Source organism: Abrus precatorius, unplaced genomic scaffold, assembly GCF_003935025.1.
Source record: "Abrus precatorius isolate BTA unplaced genomic scaffold, Abrus_2018 Scaffold1, whole genome shotgun sequence".
In the NCBI taxonomy this organism is placed as follows: domain Eukaryota; kingdom Viridiplantae; phylum Streptophyta; class Magnoliopsida; order Fabales; family Fabaceae; genus Abrus; species Abrus precatorius.
Window position 1 is genome coordinate 1,766,460 of NW_020874291.1, and position 21,429 is coordinate 1,787,888.

At 31.4% G+C, this 21,429-nt stretch overlaps 1 protein-coding gene, 1 non-coding gene and 1 pseudogene across 2 annotated transcripts; 2 read left to right on the top strand and 1 right to left on the bottom strand.

The window, feature by feature from the left end:
- The first annotated feature begins 822 nt into the window (after positions 1-822).
- LOC113861709 lies at positions 823-929 on the top strand. The gene has a single exon (XR_003504306.1). It is a non-coding gene; the product is annotated as a small nucleolar RNA R71 (small nucleolar RNA).
- Positions 930-11,095: 10,166 nt separating this feature from the next.
- LOC113857812 lies at positions 11,096-14,075 on the bottom strand (annotated as a pseudogene).
- Positions 14,076-15,948: 1,873 nt separating this feature from the next.
- LOC113857818 lies at positions 15,949-17,819 on the top strand. The gene is made up of 6 exons (XM_027490041.1): positions 15,949-16,212; positions 16,347-16,473; positions 16,585-16,661; positions 16,807-16,891; positions 16,999-17,316; positions 17,605-17,819. The coding sequence occupies exons 1-6, from the start codon at positions 15,949-15,951 to the stop codon at positions 17,817-17,819; spliced, it is 1,086 nt and encodes a 361-aa protein (XP_027345842.1).
- The last annotated feature ends 3,610 nt before the right edge of the window (positions 17,820-21,429 follow it).

A 21,429-nucleotide genomic window follows, 5' to 3' on the forward strand; every position in this document is an offset into this window, starting at 1 on the left:
CACTCCTTGTAGTTATGGCTTGACATTGCTCTTTAGGATTGATTACTGTATTGCTTGGAAATCTTCCTTCATCCCTGCTGGATAGTTGTTCAGCTAATTGTCCGATTTGTGTTTCTAGTTTCTTCATGGAAGCTTCTTGGTTTTTGAAGCTTGTTTGAGTCACCTTCATGAATTGCAGCGTAGTCTTTTCCATCTCAGTCAACCTCTCATTCATAGGCTTGGAAAATTTCTGATTTCCTTGAGGTTGAGCGGATGAATTCCTCTGAAAATAAGGCTGTTGTGTTACTGGACCTGCATTAGAAAAAGGCAAATTTGAGTTAGAATTCTTTACAGCAGAGTATTGATTATTCCAATTGGAATACTGCTAAGTTCTATTATTCAAAAATTGAAATCCAAGGGGATATGATGGCTGTTGTCTCTGAAAATTATTCATATAATTCACTTGCTCTTGTGGTTCACTTGTAGATGCCTTGCATGCACCATTTACATGGTTTCCTCCACAAAAATCACAACTTAGCTGACTGGTGGGCATACTCCCTGTTTGCAGGTTGCTGATTTGTTGTGTTAAGGCAACTAATTGTTCTGAAAACATTTGATTTTGTAGTTGATTCTGTGCCCAGAACCTTAGCTTCATGACCAGAATTTCTTCCTTGATTTCTTGAGTTTGAATTCTGATACATTGAAGATGCCATCATCTCAATAATTCTCTGAGCTTCTTCCAAGGACTTTGTATTTAATGAACCTCCATCAGCAGCATCAACCATTGTTCTTGTTACTGCATTCATCCCATTATAAAAAGTTTCCAATTGCATCCAATCTGGAATACAATGATGTGGACACCTTCTAAGCAATTCTTTGTATCTTTCCCAAGCTTCATACAATGATTCTCCTTCTTGCTGCACAAAGGATGTAATTTCTCCTCTCAACTTGGCAGCTTTGGATGGAGGGAAGTACTTAGTTAGAAACTTATTCACAAGTTCTGTCCAGGTTGTGATGCTTCCTTGTGGTTGAGCTTGTAACCAACATTTTGCTCTATCTCTTAAGGAAAAAGGAAATAGTCTTAATCTGATAGCTTCTTCACTAACTCCATTCATTCTTATAGTGTCACATAGCTGCAGAAAATTTGAAATATGCAGGTTAGGATCATCAGAATTTCCTCCAGAAAACTGATCCTGTTGGACTAAATGTAGTAGGGCAGGTTTAATCTCAAAATGGTTGGCTTGAATAGTTGGCCTAGTGATAGAAGAGTTAAAACCTTGCATGTTAGGAATAGCATAGTCCCCTAATGTTCTAATTCTGTTCTGCTCTGCCATTTCTATTGCTGGATTTGGTTGTCTCAAAGGTGTATATGTTCTTTTCATTCTAGGATTACTCTGAAATTTTGGAGAATAGACAACTTCTAACTCACTATCACTCCCTATGGCTTTTTCTGCTCTAGACTCTTTTCTCAATCTTCTCAAAGTTATGTCTATGTCAGGATCAAAGACCAGAATTGATTTATTCTTGTCTTTACCACGCATATACAAATCAGTTTGAAGCAAAATTAGACTACAATTGATATTCAGAAATGTGCAACAGAATTCATGCAAAATCTATCAGTAAAAGCATATAGAAACTTATCTCTAGCAGTTACAGAATTGTAAAATCATGTAAAAATATGCAGAATGGCAATTACAAATATGAAGAACAATGAAAACTGAAATTATGCAGATAAACAAGGATGTAAAAATTCTATGCAGCAGACAGAAATATTATGCAGAATACTACACAAGGTGCAGTAAAATTATGCAGAAGCAATTTGAAAGCAAAGCAACAAAATAAATGCTCAATCTAGTTACTTTTCTACAACTAATGATATTGAAATGCAAAATTCCCCGGAAACAGCGCCAAAAAATTGTTGTTAGCAATCTACACTAGCAAGTGCACTAGGATTGCAGCAAGTGATGAGTAAATTTAAGATCCAAATATCGTCTCCACAGGGAATTTTGATTCAAGTATCACTTCATAGAATTATAACCATTTAAGCCTTTCAAAATTGTAAGGAGAGTAGTAACATGTAATACCGCAAACTAGAACAATTGAAAGTAAAATGAACTTGCAGAAAATAAAACAATGAACACACAGTTATGTGATAACAGAGGGAGAAACCATAGCTAGGGAATTGCTTCACCAAAACTGCAATGTTTAGTCAATAAAGTTTTGAATTAACAAGCAACTGGAAAGAATGACAATCAGTTTCACATTATATTATTCAGAGGTTAATTCCTTAACTCAGTGAACCTAACATTCAATTAAACCATTCTAATTCCTTAGATCTGATTCAATTCAATGTTGCTTTAAGTGTAAGAAACCAGAAGATTGCAAGATCAAAGCCTCTTATCCCTAAGAAAACTATAATCTCGGTGATTGGTTCAGATCTGAAGAACAAATTCAATTTCCATTGACAAGAGTTCCTCTGAATTTAGTTAATCAAATTTCTATTCAATTTCCACGTGAAGTGCAGTATCAATCACTCAATCTATTCCAAAGATTGAAATTCAGATCCAAATCAATTCAACATGTTCGTTTCAGATCTACAATCCCTAACTATGAATGAATTACACAGCCATGGCAGCAGAGAAAAGAAAAGAAAGAGAAGAAGAGAAGAAGAAACTCAGAAACACCATGGAAGCTTGCTCCACTCTAATTCCTCTTCGTGAAGCTCCAAGATTCGAATCCCCACTCCTCTCTCTCACTTCTTCTAACAAGAAGCTAACTAAAAAAAACTGAAAATGAACAGAATCTCCTTTTTCCGGATCGTTTCTGGTATTTATAGAATTTCCCAGATTTTCACGTAATCACTTTTATGAGAAATAGTAGTTACGCAGAGAGTTTTTGGTTGCGCGTTAACACTTTTCCCAGAAATAGTGGCCACGCGCATTTTCCTGATATTGCGAGCTCTCTGAAACTATCACTCTTGATGATAAAAGTGACAACGCAGAGCCAAAGTGGTTGCGCGTATCACTATTGCTGATAAAAGTGACTACGCGCAACTCGCCAAGTTGAAGACTCTCTGGAACGATCACTTTTGATGACAATCGTGGTTACGCAGAGCTTTCCTGATATTTTGCCTCTCTGGAACTATCACTTTTAATAATAAAAGTGGTTACGCAGAGCTTTCCTTCTTCTTTAAGTTCTAAAGTGATCACTTTCACTGACAATAGTGATCACGCCCAGTCTGCAATTTCTTATTCTTGTGTTTTGGAGTCCAGACTTGCTTCTTTCCTCTTCCTTATCATCAAACCTCCATGGATATGATCCTTGCTCAATTTATTCCTTCAAAAACAAGATTAAAAACTTAATTCCTAAGCAAAAATTTCACAATTGCTAAAATAACTACAAATTTAAACAAACTTCAATTTCTTCTCTTTTTCTGAGTTTTTCTGCTTTCTTTATATATTTCTCTTATCATTTGTATTAGAATTATGCTAAAATATCAGTCAAAATATGGATTCATCACAAATTTGAAAGTTGAGATGTTTGAATTTAAATAAAATTTTGAATTGAATAGAAAACATAAAGTGAAGAAATCACAAAGTTAATTTGATATGAATAAAAAGTTGGGACTTTGATTTATTTTAATGATTGCCTATATGTTCTCTAATTTAATTTTATTTAATTGTATTAAAGCAATTATCAATCTCCAACCAAGTATTTCCATTACTTAAAAATTATAGAATATTGATAGTTGTCTATTCTATATGTTACCCTAATGATCATAGAAATCAACAAGATAAATAAGTGCATTAGAAACATCATATCTATTAAACTTAACTGATTGAAAGTTTAAGTGATAAATTGATCATCTTTATTCTTAAACCCAAACTACCTTTCACTTTTGTTAACTTATTAATAGTTCAATCGCCTATCAATTAGTTAACTAACATAAACCCCTAAGTGATTAATTCAAGAATATAAATAACAACAAAGATATAATTTTAATTAACAAATAACATCAATTGTATAAAATCAAATGGGGTTCAAAATAGTTACATCACAATAATCCATTTCAACCCTATAACTAGAAGTACTTAGTTAAACATAGTTATAAAGATGAAAAAAATGCAATTAAATATAAAATATTTATAATAACAGATAATAAGGAAAGAGAAAACCTTTGTGGCTGGTCTATGACTGAAGTACAACACTATGATAAGAAAGTTTATAGTTTTAGTATGTAGTAAGGAGGATAGATAAAGCGTGTCTTTTCCAAAGAGAGTAAGGTCCTTTATATATAATATGGAATCCATAAGATGGATAATGTATGCTTAGTTAAGCAATGACTATGCTTAGTTTAACATGCCTTTTATATAATATACTACCAAGTAAGCACAGAATGTGATGTGATTGGCACGAGTTGTGTTCCTTTCAACCTTTTACTTATTCCAACCACTCTTTACTCTTTTCATCAACATTTTTTCATAATTTGTTCTATTTTTATCAAGTTACATTGTCACCACTTCTTACAATAAATTAAAAGAAACCTAACAATTCAAATGATAAAATAACAATTCTGATGATAAAATAAGTAAAAATCTCATAAATAAAATGACAGAATAACAATTTAGCAAACTCCTCAAAACTAAGCATTATTTTCCTCAAGCAACAAAAATAAAAAAATGAGAACGCATTAACTCTTGTATCAAGGAACCTAAAAGATAAACTCATGCAATAAACAATCATATTTACTCCCTAGGTACTTTTCATATCGACAACCTAATAATACTTGACATTTTACCCATATAGTATTATATTGGACAAGTAATTTAAGTTTTAATAAGATAAAAATAGAATTCGCTCAATATTCTTTGAACATTTTCTACCATAAGCTTTTTCGTAAACTTGCAAATCTCTACTAATGGAATTAATTATTCTAAAAATGAAAAGATCTTTAATCTATTGTACCTTAGCAAGAGTTTTAACATAAAGGCATGCATGGTATAGAAAAGGAAGGATATACAAAGCACTCAATTAACCTTTTAAATTCATTATAATAAGAACAACCTCTTAAGACCATGTGTTTTATTTCTAAATCTATTTTTAGCTTTGACAACCACTTCAATTCTCTAATTTTGTTTCTCTTTTTTAATCATTTCAACTTTTTCAACATTTTTTTTTGCTAAAGGCTTTTTTCTTTATTTTTATTTTGTTTGCCTCATTGTCTTTATTGATTTTTTAAGGCTACTTGTAAAACACATCTTTATCTTTATATATATAAAAGTATATGAGTTTTGGAGGAAAGTTTGCTTTTATAATTGCATTAATTTAGTGAAATTAATATATTTACCTCTTTTTTAACTTTAATATTAACATATTAATGCATTTATTCTGAGTTTTGGAGAGAAATTTGCCTTTACAATTGCATTAATTTAGTGCACTTAACATATTTATCCATTTTTTTGTAACTCTAATATTAACATATTAATGCATTTATTCTTGCAAATTAAGGGATTTATATATTCAAAAGGTCATGAAATAATGGAATGAATAAGAATAAATATGGGTTATTGTATCACCGCTTTAGTGTGAACTAGAACACGACTCAGCGGATATTTTATTAGGAGAAAGTAATTAGAAACCTTTTTTTTTTTCTTCCTTTTCTTTTTTATCCAAGTTATAATTGATTACTTGTCTGGTTCTATTTGTCGGCATTATGGACAACATAAAATGAGAACCATTTAGTTGAAATTGATTAATAACATTAGTTCTTAGTTCATTATAATTCTTCCAGTCTTGTTGCACTAGATTACAATAACTTAGTATTTTGGAAAATTAGGAAGTAATGCCATATATGTGCATGGTACAAGCCTTTGATGACATGATAGTTTTTCACATTGCAACATCGGTCTTATGCATGCTTGTATTCATGCCAATTTCTAATTCTCTCCCTACCTTGGATGTAACTCATCACTGTTATAATATCCCATCACAACCTAAAATGCCAGCTTGGTAATTTGAAGTGATTGAAACAAAATTTTGCACATGAAAACTTTTATTTCAATTCAAATCCAAGACTATACATTTGCACCATAAATTTGACATTTAAATGTTCCACCAAATTGCATGCGAAGCCTAAATTAGATATTTCTAAATTCTATCCAACTACCTTATTACTACCTTTAGTGGCCTTGGACTTTGGAATGGAAAGCTTCACATATGAAATGCCATACTTGACCTATACATTCTCAAATTTATTGCTCAATTAAAATTAATTAGAACCTTCTTTGCTTTATGCCATTAAGTAACTGACCAAGTGAAGTCTTAGTAGTCTTAGGTTTTGAAATTGAACTATATGAATATGTGTAAGATTAGTCGTACAAGGCAAAGGCAATATAATCTTGTCTCATCACCTTACTCTAAATTAATGAATCATTGCAAGTTTAGTAAATACAAACTGCTATCTTGTCTCGTCACCTTACTCTAAACTAATTGGATTTCATGCAATATAATTCCACTTTGTTTTTCCACTTTCATTTGCTACATTGAGAAGATAATCCAAGGAAAAAAAAAACCAAAACTTGTTTCATTGCTTATTCTCTTCCTTGATTTCATGAAACTACACCTTAGGACTGAAAGCTACTTCCTTCATTTAAGATCACTCAAAGCCATTTCCAAACTCAAAAACAAAGAAAAATTTGTCTTGCATATCTAGCTACATCACTCACCAAGAACTCTTTCTTTTCTCGCTCAAAGGAACAATGATATAGAGGTAAGATTAAGGCCAAAGGCCTTGCTTCCTTTCACGCCACCTTGAATCTTGTCTCACCTTCATTCTTCCCTCTTTCTCTTGGAGGAGTTAACTCCAAGACACACCATTGTGACCACCCTTGGAGGAATAAAGAAGGACTGAGCACTTGAAAGGGAAAACATGTTCACCCCTATCATCTTTCTTTCTTTCTTTCATTCTTATGAAACAACCAAGGTAAAGGGTAATTCACATATAGGCCTAAAAAGTCCTTAAAACAACCATACAAATAGGAATCTTATGAGACGTTTGATGTATGTTGATTATGTATGACCTGCTTACAAAAGTTCTCTTGTATTTCCTTTGTTTGGTTTTGCATGTTTCATTTTAGATTTGGAAAGGCTTTTATGAGGGTGATTATAACATTTGAATGGTTGATAAGTGATGTATTTATCTTCTATTGGCCTTGTATGAACTATACCTACAAAAAGGAATGTCTTATTCTCTATCACGTGACTTATGTGTGTCAGTTAGGCTTGGCGATGAAATAAAGAATTGTTGTAATATTGATATATTTTGATGAATATTATCCGTTGAAAGGAATGAGGAACTGAAAGGTATAATGTAGATGTAAAAGGCTAAAGAAATTAAATTTACACTCAATAACAATGAGTAACTGAGAAAAGCTTAAGATGTGTAATGCTCAAAGATTGAACCTGTATTATTTAAATGGAAAAGAGTGACTAAGAGGGAGTTAAGGTAGATATTAATAAGAAAATTAAAATTTGAATAATTAACATGAGAGGAGTGACCAAGAAGAGTTTAGGATGTGTGATGCCAAAATAGCTGACTTAGCATTGCTGCCTAAACATTAAGAGAAACCATGAAAGGGAATGAGAAAAATTGAAGAGAAAGGGTAGGCTTTAAAGTGTAAGAGCATAAGGTAATTCAATAAATTCTAAGCAACTAATACCCTTCAAGCCATGGATATAATCTCTTAAAGGTTGATAAGTTAGTCACTTAATTAAAGTCTCAATTTCTTTGGAGTCTTGTTCTCGTCGACGTGACGTCCTTAGCTAGAAGATTTCTCATCTTTCTTCTCATGTTGACAAATTGAAGGTTGATTTGAAAGCTTTAGATGCAGAGCATTCTTGTCTTTTAGCTGAGAAGGACTAATAAAAATAGATTCTTGCTAAATATGATGTCCACTTGTCTTTTTGATAACGAGCATTCCTGACCCCACACAACACAGGTCAGGCCTCACACGTATTTTCTAACTAAATTTCTGATTGTAATTTTGTTAAGGGCGGAGTATTATGTACATTGCATCTGTGTGCAAGGCTAATCGATGAATATTCACCTACATTTGTAAGACCTCATAGAATACAATAGACAATGATTGATTGTGATCACAATGTACGAAGAATTGAGAATACGAGAAAATGACGTACTACATTATATGATTATAATAGATGTGATATGACATTGCTGATATATTGTTATTGTGTTTATTTAGTGTTATGACATTACTAATATAATTGTTATTGTGTTTGTTGTTGAGAAATTTTCTCAAATTAATTATCTTGGTTATGTTATAGTGATGCGGAGAAGATTTATCCTTATTTATATTTTCAAGAAATTAAAATGACCACTCCTTATAGATCAATTAGGCTGATTGATCCAGACAAGGATCATTATCTTTAGATTTTGGTGTGAGAATGATCTATTCGTTAAAACATGATGTATTTTGATTTTGCAATTATTAATTTAAGTCTTAATATTTTTTTTATTTTTGACATGTAAATATTAAACTCATGTAATTATGTAGTACTAAATATATTAATTAATTACTATTGTTCAAATTTTATTTTATATAACAAATTATGTTGTAATAAAAAATGTTTAATTATACATTAAATTATATCATCATTAAACTTTTTATAAATTGAATGAAAAATTTTGCTAAATTTTTTTGAATCACGATCGAGAAAGGGTTGATTAACAATTGAATTAAAATTATAAATCCTTGATGAATTAGGAAAAAATGATTCATCAATTAAGAGCATTACAATTTAAAAAAAATGAGATTAAATTTTGTAAGAAATATAATTTAAGAAGTCTTAGTGTCTACTTTTAGCTAATTAATGTAACTTATGAAAATGAGTTATTAATTATTTATTAGTATACTTAACTTTGGAAGTTATCATAATTTATTTTATTTTGATATAGACATATAAAACAAAGTGCAACACACTTCAAATTTCTACACAGGATGAGCAATACTAAGAAAAAATATATGAAGAAATTACTGCTCTAAATATAAATAAAAAAAGGACTGAAAATGGGTGTTATAACTGTAACTGTCCTGACTTATAATTAATAAGAGAGAAATTTTCCTATTATTAAAAGACTAACCATGTAAGAAGTGTATGAAAATTACTAGCAATGAATATAATTCATTATAGTATATAATAAGGCCGAGACATGTGGGCACGGGTGTGGAATATTAGGTCAGTGGGAAATAAATTAAGTTTATAAAACAGAGAATTGTATTTCAGACTTTCACATGGTCGACAGAGAGATCCATAGCTAAAATATTTGGAACAAGAAAACTGCCAAGACTTTGATCGGATAGACTCAGTAATGGCTCATCCAACACTCTGCTCCAAACTATGTGAAAAGATGTATTTTTTAATTTTATTTTTTATCATAATTTCTCTAAAACTTCTTAAACATTTTAAAGTATTTTTTATCATTCAAATACATATAAGATGACAAAAGTAACGTGAAAATATGGCTAGGGGTGTCTCGTGCATGCTGTTAACGACAGAAAAGAATCTTTAGGTGGTAGCCGTAGAGTCAAGTAACAACCAGCATGACAACGTGCCCGGGGATCTGGAACCTGTCTCTCACTCTCACGTGAAACCAAGCCAAGATTTTTGTCATTTGTTTTGGTGTTCGCACCCATGCATTCGTCCTCAGGTGGTGTCTCTCACCGACAAAACGAACAATTTAATACTCTTACCAATACTTTCCACTTGTTTTACGCTAATTCACTGTTTGGATAAGTTAGCTAAAAGTTTTAAATTAATTCATTTGTTAATTAACACTAATACAAAATAGACTTTATATCAAGTTTTTACATCGATTAGTAAGTAACTGATTCAATAAAAAGTGAAGTGGTATTTTTGAAAATAACCAAAAAATTTTAACATTGGTCTTAAAAATAATCGATGTAAAAAATACTTTCTATATTAATTATTTTTTAAAAACAGAAAAAATTAAAAAATGAGAAAATTTTTAGAATTTTAGAAAAAAAAAGTTGATACAAACTTTTCTCAGATATTTGAGTTGAATAGATCTCAAAAAGTTATATGAAATAAACATATAATATGCATAAATTATATTCCTATACTAAAAGTTATGCCCATTTAAGTTTATAACTAAAATTGCACAATTTTTTATATCGGTTATGTAAAAAAAAAAATTTACATTAATTGTTTTTAGAAACGATGTAGAATCAGTTCAAAATGAAATTATTTTATTTCGCGCTCTTGTGTTTTCTACATTAATTCTATAAATAATCGATGTAGAAAGTACTTTTTACATCAGTTGTTGTTGAAATCGATATAAAATCAATTCAAAATGAAAAATTTCAGAGGTGCACACCAATGAAATACTATAAATTAGAGTCAACGAATACAAATTCTTACTTATATTCTCAAGCTTATATTAGAAATTTTGCTTTATTCTATGTTTTTTTATACCATTAACGAATATGAACTCTTACTAGATATAGCAATAATTTAATTTTGCTCCATTCTCTATGTTTTCTTCTTCATTGATGAACATTGTATATTTTTTTATTAATAAACATTGTATATCTTTTGTTTACAAACTTAACAAAGATCAACGAAAGATTGACGTGAACACTGTATATTGAATAAGATTGATGATGAACACTACATATTTTTCATTTATACACCCAATGAACATTAAGCACGAAGTAAATCTTTATGGGTAAAAGGATGAACATTAATGCTATTAACATTAATTAACATTACTAAGCTATATGATGAATACTGACGCCATTAATGAACAACTCATCAACAGGAAGAACATTTTCTACATCGATTAGTTAAAGAACTAAAGTAGAATGTGTACATTTTTTACATCGGTTGGTTAACTGATATAAAATCTTCATACTTACAACATTGCTTGTATCTACATCGATTCACCAACCGACGTTAGAAGTTATTTTTAACCAATATAAACGACTTTTTTTATACTAGTGTAAATTTCTTATATTTTTATCCAACATCGTACATGACATAACCCGCTACAGGCACTATGGATAGAGTTGTCAAAAAGCTACTTAGCCACAGAAGATGCTTTTTGACCAATAGCTACATAAACACATATTACATTTTGTCCCTATTGATTGAGAATTATATCTTTAGCTACTGTTGTTTTACCTGTTTGTCTATCTCCAATAATTAATTCACGTTGGCCATGACCTATGGGGATCATCGAATCAATAGCAATAAGTCCTGTTTGAAGAGGCTCATATACAGAACATCGAAATAATACCGGGAGCGGGAGATTCGATTAATTGAGATTTCGAAGCTGAAATTTCTCCTCGACCGTCAATAGGTTTAGTCAAGGCATTTATAACATGACCCAAATAAGCCTCACTTACTGGTATCTGAGCAATTCTTCCTGTTGCTTTTACCAAAGTTCCCTCTTATATCATCAAACCATCATCTATTAATACAACAGCAACAATTTTTTATTCTAAATTCAAAGCAATGCCTATAGTACCCTCTTCAAATTCCACTAATTTACCTGCCATTACTTCATCAAGACCATAAATACAAGCAATATCGTCGCCTACTTGAAGTACGGTTGTCCTATGAGATAACGAGTTCAAAGGGTCAGGGTTAGGATCATGGCCTTAAGAGCAAAAGAAAAAAAAATTAAAAAAATTAAGAATTTAAATTTGAGAGAATTTTATATAGATTATAATAATTATTAGAGTATATATTAAAAATATTTATTTCATATAAAATTTTCTATTATAAACTTGTATGCCAATAAAATTGCTTAAAAATAAATAAAGAAGAATAAAATTTGTATAATATTAAATATTTATAATCGTTGTCGTTATTAAATAATATCAATGAAAATATAATTATTTATCATCAAATTACTTAACATATTTCTCTAATTTTTATTTGTATTATTAATAATTATTAAATAAATTATAACTATTTTTATATAATTTTATAAATAACTTTTAAAATATTATTTGCGTATTAACTATGAAATTTTTTACATTATAAATTTTATATTATTATTTTCTTGATTTATTTTTACAAAATTATTAAAAATATTAAAAATTTTAGTTTTTTTATTATCATATTTTATTTGTGTAGAGACATCTTATGTTCAATAAATAAAGTTACAATAAACACATAAAATTGATAATAAAAAATAACACTAATAAAATTTGTTGAGTTAGCTAAATTAAAGTTAATATATTAAAAAAAGTAAATAAATATCATCGATATATAATATTTTAGATTATAAAATTCATGGATGTAGAAAAGTAACATGTGAACAAAGTAAAAATTAATAAATATTTAGAAATTTAACTTTTGGCTAATCTTAATTTAATAGAATTTATTTTTAAATTAAAATAACTTATATTTCTAAATTTTTATTTTAATAGGAAATTTGTGATAAAACTTAATATAAAATTTTAAACTTAATGCTATATATATATATATATATATATATAGAGAGAGAGAGAGAGAGAGAGAGAGAGAGAAAAAGAAAGATCTTCTCACACTAATATAACATTCGATTTGAGCTTTTCATTTAACTTATATCTAACGGTTAGTGAAGTAATAAATTACAATCCATTATATGCAAGTTAAATGAAAAGTTTAAATATAGTGTAAGAAGTTTTAGACTTACACTAGTATGAGAAGATTCTGCTGTTATCTATATAAAGTAAAAATAAAAATAATAATTAAATCAAAAAATAAAATGGTTATAAAATATTTAATTTTATTTGCTTCAATAATTTATTATTTTAAACCAACAAATATACATAAAATTAACTACACTATAGTATTAATGAAATGTAGAAAAATATTACCTATATGATAAATTAAAGCACATGCTAATATGTTACATATAAATTGATAAATTAACTAATAATTTATTTTTTAATTTATATAAATGTATACTGATTATTGAATTTTAAATATATATTAACAACTATATATTTTTTATTTTTTTTTACAAATTTTTAATAAACAATCTATCTATATTTATATATATATGTAAAATTCATTAAAAATAATTATTTATATATCTATTGGGAGAGGTTTAACAGGCTTTGTGCAATTTGTCCAAATCACTAAATCAATAAGCAGCTGCAGATCCAATATTTTTATGAAGGTCTACTTCTTATGGAGAGAAGCATGATTGATGCGACCAGTGGAGGAGCTTTGATGGACAAGACTCCTGCAGCTACAAGGTATTTAATCTCTAACATGGTAGAGAATTCACAGTTGTTCAGTTATAGGAGTGTACTTACGGAGTTAACTTCATTGGTGAGGCAGCTTGCTATGAGATAGGCAGTGGCACAGACTCCATAAACATGTGATATATTCTCAGGTGATCATTACACGGATGCTTGTCCTTTACTGCAAGAGACATCCAGTGCACCTTCTCATGTTGTAGCAAGTATACACCCTTTATACCAGCAGCAACAGTACAATGCATTTTCACCTACATACAACCCAGGGTAGAGGAATCATCCTAAATTGTGATATGGTCTAGGCCCAACACAACATCACCAGAGGTATAATTATCAATATCAACAGCCACAACCTGTGCAGCATCCCGCCCACCACTAGACAATACACCAACCAGTACAGTAACAACAACAACAATAGTCAAAATACTTGCCCTCTCCTCTCAAACAACAAGCTCCACAACAGCCACCTTTGCAACCTAATTTTGTCCCTTCTCTAGATGAACTGATGAACCAAATGGCTACTTAAAGGCTGCAATTCCAATAGAATGTTTCAGTCACTATTCAAGATTTGCAAACCTAGATTGGGAAACTAGCTACCTCAGTAAACAATCTCCAGTAGAAAGGGTTTGGAACATTACCTTCTCAACCTGTGGTGAATCCTAAAGGTAACGTGAGTGCTATCACTTTGAGAAGTGGCAAAGAGTTGGATAACAGTCCATTGCAGGCCAAACCAGCCCAGTCCAGTGGAAATGTCATAAAGAAGTCTACACAGTAGCAGATCCCTCTTCCATTTCCATCCATAGCTTCTACATCAAAGAGAGTGCAGTCTGATCAAAAGCTGCTGGATACTTTCAAAAAGGTGGAGATAAATATACTGATGTTAGATGCCATTAAATAGATTCCTAAGTATGCAAAATTTCTGAAGGAGCTATGTACATACAAGAGGAATTTGAAGAAGAGGGACATCTAAACAATCTCATCCCTGTCTCTGTCCAAGCTTCCACAGAAATATGATGATCCAGGCACACTCTCCATACCCTGCACAATTAGAGAAACAACCTTTACTATGTTGGACTTGGGAGCTTCCATCAACGTCATGCCATCAGCTGTGTATAAAATGCTGCATTTGGGAGACTTGAAGCCAACCAATGTGATCATCCAATTGGAAAAATGTAGTACAGCTCAACTTTTGGCAGTAGTTGAAGATGTGTTGGTAAAAGTCAACCAATTAATTTTTCTAGCTAACTTCTATTTTCTTGATATGCAGGATGGGAATTCTACATTGATTCTAGGGAGGCCATTTTTAATGACTGCAAGGACCAAGATTGACGTTCATATAGGCACATTGTCCATGGAATGTAGATATGGCACAATTCACTTCAACATTTTTGAAGCCATGAAACACCCAGTTGAAGGTCATTTTATGCTTTATGATCATTCTATTTTTCTGATTGATGTTGCAAAAAATAATAAAAATATTGATGTGTGTACAGAAGTAGATGTAGGAGTATATATAGATGTAGATATAGACTTTGATTTTTCACAATTTTTATAGTTTTCAGATTTAGATATTGATGCTCTACCAAGCTACACCTGTGATAATGGAGTGTATGACATCTGTGCTGAGATTGATACTGCTATATCTTCTATTGCACCTTCACTTGCAGGTGCAAATTCTGGTATTTCTATGGATGTTGAATCACAATTTCCTTTATCATCCACACAATAGCAACCATCACTGGAGCTGAATCCTTTGCCAGACCACCTTAAGTATGCTTATTTGGATACAAAGCTGAGGCTTCTAGTAATCATTTCTAGTAGCCTTTGTGAGGACCAAGAAGAGAAGCTGTTGAATGTTCTGAGGGTGCACAAGAAAGCCATTGGCTAGACTTTGGCTGATATCCCTGAAATCAGTCCAGCTATATGCATGCACAGGATTCTGTGAGACAGCCATAAAGAAGACTCAATCCCACCATTCTTGATGTAGTGAAGAAGGAACTGACCAAGCTACTGATGGCTGGAATCATTTATCCTATTTCAGATAGCACATGGGTCTCACCTGTACAAGTGGTGCGTAAGAAGTCTGAGATAACTGTTGTGCAGAACCAGGAGAATGATTTGGTTCCCACCAGAGTTGGCAACAAATAAAGAGTATGCATTAATTATAGGTGACTCAACCAGGCTGCCAGGAAGGACCACTTCCCTCACTCATTCATTGATTAAGTCATCGAGAGGTTGACAGGTAAGTCTCACTACTATTTTCTAGATGGCTTTTCTGGTTACATGAAAATACACATTGCCCTTGAGGACCAACACGAAACCACATTCACCTGCCCTTTTGACACTTTTACATATAAAATAATGCCATTTGGTTTACGCAAAGTACCTGCTACTTTTCAGTGGTGTATGTTGAGTATGTTTTCTGATTTGATTGAAAATTGCATGGAGATATTTATGGATGATTTTAAAGTTTATGGTTCCTCATTTGATTCATGCTTGAATAGTTTGACCAGAGTTTTAGACAGATGTATTGAGAATAACCTTGTGCTTAATTATGAAAAATATTATTTTATGGTAACAGAGGGTGTAGTCTTAGGACATCTTGTTTCTAAGAAAGGAATACAAGTTGATAAAGCTAAAATTGATGTTATTATCTCTATCTTACCCCGCGTCTATGTGGGAGGTGCTTTCTTTTCTTAGACATGCAGGTTTTTACAGGAGATTCATCAGAGATTTCAGCAAGATTGCCCTACCATTGTCCAGTCTTCTGCAGAAGGATGTGTCATTCATATTTATTGATTCATGCAAGGAGGCATTTAAGGAGTTGAAGAGGAGACTCACCACATCACTCATCATGCAACCACCAAATTGGGAGCTCCCTTTCAAGTTAATATGTGATGCCTCAGATTATGCACTTGGAGCTGTATTATCACAGAGAGTAGGTAAATTTTCACATGTCATAACTTATGCCTCTAGAACTCTTGATATAGCTTAGGTAAATTATACCACCACTAAAAAGGAGCTTTTGGCTATTATGTTCGTATTAGATAAATTTCATTCCTATTTGCTTAGCTCAAAAACTGTCTTTACAAATCACGCTGCATTGAATTCCTACAGAAGAAGCTAGTTGCTAAACCCAGATTACTCAGATGGATGCTTCTTCTACAGGAGTTTGATATTGATATAAAAGATAGAAGTGGTGTGTTGAACCAAGTTGCTGATCACCTTAGCTGTATTGAAGGGACAGTAAATCCCTTACCCATTAGTAATTATTTTCTTGATGATTATCTGTTTGCTTTGTACTCTGTAGATTCTGTACCTTGGTTTGTAGATATTGTTAATTATTTGGTTACTTCTGTTGTACCTCCTCATGCATCTAGATCTCAGGTTGATAAGCTTAAAAGTGATGCTAAATATTATGTTTGAGATGATCCATATCTATGAAAATTTTGTAATGACCAGGTTATCCATAGGTGTGTTCCTGACCATGAGTTTTAGGATATTCTGCATTTTTGTCATAACACATCTATAGGAGGCCATCTTGGACCACAGAGAACAACTAGGAGGGTATTGGACAGCGGATTTTATTGGCCCATCATCTTTAGGGAAGCAGTCAGGTTTTTCGAGAGCTGTGAGATATGTTAGAAAGCAGGAGGGACCATCACCCGGAGAAATGAGATGCCTCAACAACCTATCATCTTTTGTGAGATATTTTATGTTTAAGGCATGCATTTTATGAGTCCTTTTCCTGTTTCTTCTGGATATTCTTACATTTTACTTGTTGATTATGTGTCTAGATGGGTGAAGGCACAGGTCACCAAAACTAACGATTCTAAGGTTGTTTCAGATTTTCTCTGGACTAACATATTTTGTAGGTTTGGTGTGCCTAAGACTGTCACAAGTGATCAGGGAAGCCCTTTCTGTAACAGGACCATAGCAACGTTATTCCAGAAGTATAAGGTGACACACAGAATTGCTACACTATATCATCCTCAAACTAACGCTATTTGGGCTCAGAGAATAGCTTACCGAGTACCACTAGGCATGTCCCCATTTCAAGTAGTGTTTGGCAAAGCGTGCCACCTTCCAGTGGAAATTGAGCACAAATTGTATTAGGCAGTGAAGAGTTATAACTTGACACTTGAGGAGGCTAGAAAAGAAAGGAAGCTTCAACTTCAGGAGTTTGATGAGATACACTTACAAGCCTATGAGAACTCTAGAAGGTATAAAGAGAAAGTCAGAAAATTCCATTACATAAAAATTCTGAGGAGGGAGTTCTCTAAAGGACAGAAAGTGTTATTGTTTAACTCTCATTTGAAACTGATTGCAGGTAAGCTTCGATCTAGATGGGATGGACCTTTTGTGATTACTAATGTTTTTCCCCATGGTGCAGTTGAAATTAAGGATGAAGTTACTGGCAGAGTTTTCAAAGTTAATGGTCAACAGCTGAAACTATTTCAAGAAAGCAAACCTATGCAGAAGGCTCAAAACACAGTTGACGTATCCTTAGTGGAGCCAATTCTAATGGAGGAAGTGTCTACATAGGCACTTGGAGCATTCTTTTCTCTTATTTTATTTCTTTTCATTATACTTTCCTTTAGTTTTCTATGCATGTCTTTTCACTTTATTTGAACTGTTTTCATGTGTTTGTCATTTTCTATCCATTCCCACATTGCAGACAATGTTTGGTTCAAGTGTGGGGGGAGTGTGTTAGTCTACACTTTTGTTTGAATTGACTTAGAATTCTTGTTTTAGTTAGTATAGAGTCTTCCCTAGCATATTTTTCATTGGATTCCTTTGCTTTTAGATTTCATTTGTGTGAGCAACTTTTTATTTGTCATTCTTAGTTGAGATTTTCATAATATGATAGATTTGATTCTTGCATTTGAGTTTAGCTAGTTTTTTTATGATAATTAGATTTTGGATTAATGATTGGTAGAATAATTACCTTAGTAAGATTTGAGAGTGATTCACTCATGTTCGTAGGTATTCTATAACTTGACTTTTTTTGAGATTATTTGTTTACATGCACTTTTGATATGATTTAGGTCTCCTTTAACATTTTAGCTAATTAGCCAAATTGACTCATCTTGCATTTATTCCACTTGTTTACCCCTATGAGCCTTGTTAACCCTTTCTTGATGATTCACCTAACCTTGGAGATTAGATGAGCTTTGGAATTGTTTTGGGAGTTAGTTAAAAATAAGTGTGGGAGTATTGTGTTAAATTGTGCCTTATTTGAGAAAATTTTGATGCATTATCAATTCACTGGAAAAGTAGCTTGAAAGAAAAAGTTGTATATAAAAATAAAATAAAAAAATGAAAAAAAAAGAAACAAAACAAAATTTTAATTATTGAATTTTAGGTATCTTTTTACTTGTTTTAACTCATTCCCCATTGCTCTTCTTTCTCTTGGTTTTTAGCTTTGTATGCCTCCTTTTATCTCACCTTTCCCTAGCCACATTACAAGCCTAATAAAAGCCCTATTGATCTTTTGATTGATGTGTTTCAAATAGTAGAAATTAGAGGCTCTTGAAGCTTATGGTTGTATTTACTTTCATGATGTTCTTCGAGTGAAAATGCTAAACTACACACTTGAGAGAATGAGTAATAAACATATCCTTGAGCGAATTTTTGCTAATTGTGATCTATGATTTAATTAGATTGAAGTTCTTCTTTACTTTTATATTTGGAACATAATTCTTGATTGTCTTTTATTCTTTTATACTTTGATTGATGAATTCATTTTCTTTCTTGCTCACATTCACTATAGGATCCACTGAAAAATTTTGGTTTGTTTTGTTTTGTTTTGTTGTCTTTTGTTTGGGAATGCAAAAGCTTAAGTGTGGGAGTATTTGATGACTTATATTTTGTACTCATATTTATAGTCTTATTGCATCTTTCAAATACCTTTTCTTTCTTTATTTCTTTCATTTAGCATGTTTTTGCATTTTATGCATTAAATTAGAGTTTTTATAAATACTTATTATGTTTATTTTATATTTCATATTTTTCTCTATTTTGAACTTTGTCTACTATTTTGGCCATAAATTTTTTTTTGTAAATTACTTTTTTGGCTGATTCTTTTTGCAATGGATTCCTGACTTCCTGGGCTTCAATTTGGACATATGGATCATGCTATTTGGAGTTTAGAGCTACTTTTTATTAATTTTTGAAGTTCAGACTTAAAACATACCTTTTATATTTAGAGTTTTTATTTAGGGCTTTTATTGTAATTACTTGCGACAGCCTTGACCCATTTATTTCCATTTCATTTAAGACCAGTATATATATGGGTCAAAAGGTTGACTTTGACGCCTTCTTTTTTTTCATAATTTTGTTTTTGTAAGACTTTTCCATTTGGAGAAAAGAAACCATTTTTGTTGTTGTTTACTTGCCTCTTTCAGATTTTGCACACAATTCAATTTCTGATCTCACTGCGATTTTTAATTTGATTTTACTCATATTCTAATTCGTGACTATATGATTGAATCCTCAAATCATCTCATCTTGAGCGCGGATTGCAAGACCAATCGATCGCTTCGAGTTTGTCTTTTCGCTTTCTTGCAATTATTGATCAAGATTTGTGCATGCATAATTCGATTGAATTTGATTTTCATTCTTGAGTATAAGATTGATTGATTAATCAATTTCTTTTACATTCAAGGTTTAGGCAAATTTGGTATCGCAATCCTAATTCGTGTTTGGGGTTTCCAGTTTCAATCCTAATTCATGTTTTGTTTGCGTTCTTTTTTCTTTCAATTTGTGTTTGTTTTAATTTTGTCTACTTTAATTGTTTTCATTTTAATTGCTTTTGTTTTAACTGTTTTCATTTTAATTGTTTCTATTTTAATTGCTTTCATTTTAATTGCCTTTGTTCTTCCTTTAATTCACTTTCTAGGTTTAATTCGTTTATTTAATTCAATTTCAATTTAATTTGTTTTACTGCATTTTCTTGTAATTCAATCTCTGTTGCCAATTTACGTTTCTATTTAAATTCTTAAGAACTAAAAAACCCTCATTGTTGCATGTTAAAAACAAGAAATAAAATGAATTTGTGTCCTTATGAGATAACCTAGGTTTGCTCTCTATATTGCAGAATTATTTGAGGAATCTAGTTTTGTTTGAAACCATTACGATGTAGTTGTCTTCTACCATTAGTGAATACCTTTTAGTTAATTACAAAAAAAAATTATAACAAAAATTAAAGTCAAATATGCATAACAACAGGAAGAACTCACCCAACATTATTAGGTGCTAAAACTAAGTGATCTTTCCTTATAGGAAGGACGCTTTAACATTTCAGCTATAATTAATGTGGAGTGAGATTAAAATTCTCATCGAGCTTATACAGAGATATAATGAAAAATCTACTTGTCTTATCAGTGACATGCAAGTAAGCTTCACACAACATACCTTGTACAAATCAACAAATAAAATGCATAAGAACATCAACATAAAGAAACCTTATTAACCATTGGTGACGTATAATCTCTATGATCTTTTCTCTCATAACCATGTCATAATACTTCTTTCCTCAATAATTAACAAACATATGAATGGAAGCAATATCAATAGCCTGACCATTTCTCACCAAAAGCTTCATCATGTTGAACATGCAACACCTTAGCCTTATGCAAACTCTGTAAAGTTTGAATCAGAAACAAGACCCTATTTTCTTGGACCAGCAATGGATTTGTTAGTGTCACCTGTTTCTTTTCCTCTTCCTTTACTTAATGATGGTAGAATTTGAAATCATTGCTTTTAGATTTAACATTTATAAATCATGCATGTTATCTAAAATTATAAAGAAATTTATATTGCCTTATCGTTAGGTAAGAACAATGCAGACTCTTCTTTATGTCATTGAACTACATCAATTAAGACCTTAGCATAGTTTGAAGGAAGAGTCCTAGTATGTTAGGTGTCACCAACCAGTGTATGATATACCTTTTCTCTTGCAACGAGCTAATATAGGGTGTTCAAATACATCATACAATCATGGTCACCTTAGAAAATAAAATTGTAATAATATTTATTAAGAATTCAAAGTATGAAGCAGTGTAAATAAGTAAATATAAATAATTTTTTTACTACCTCTAGAATCTTTACAAAACCTATTGGTGTGCAGTTGCCTCTTTGGCTATTACATGGT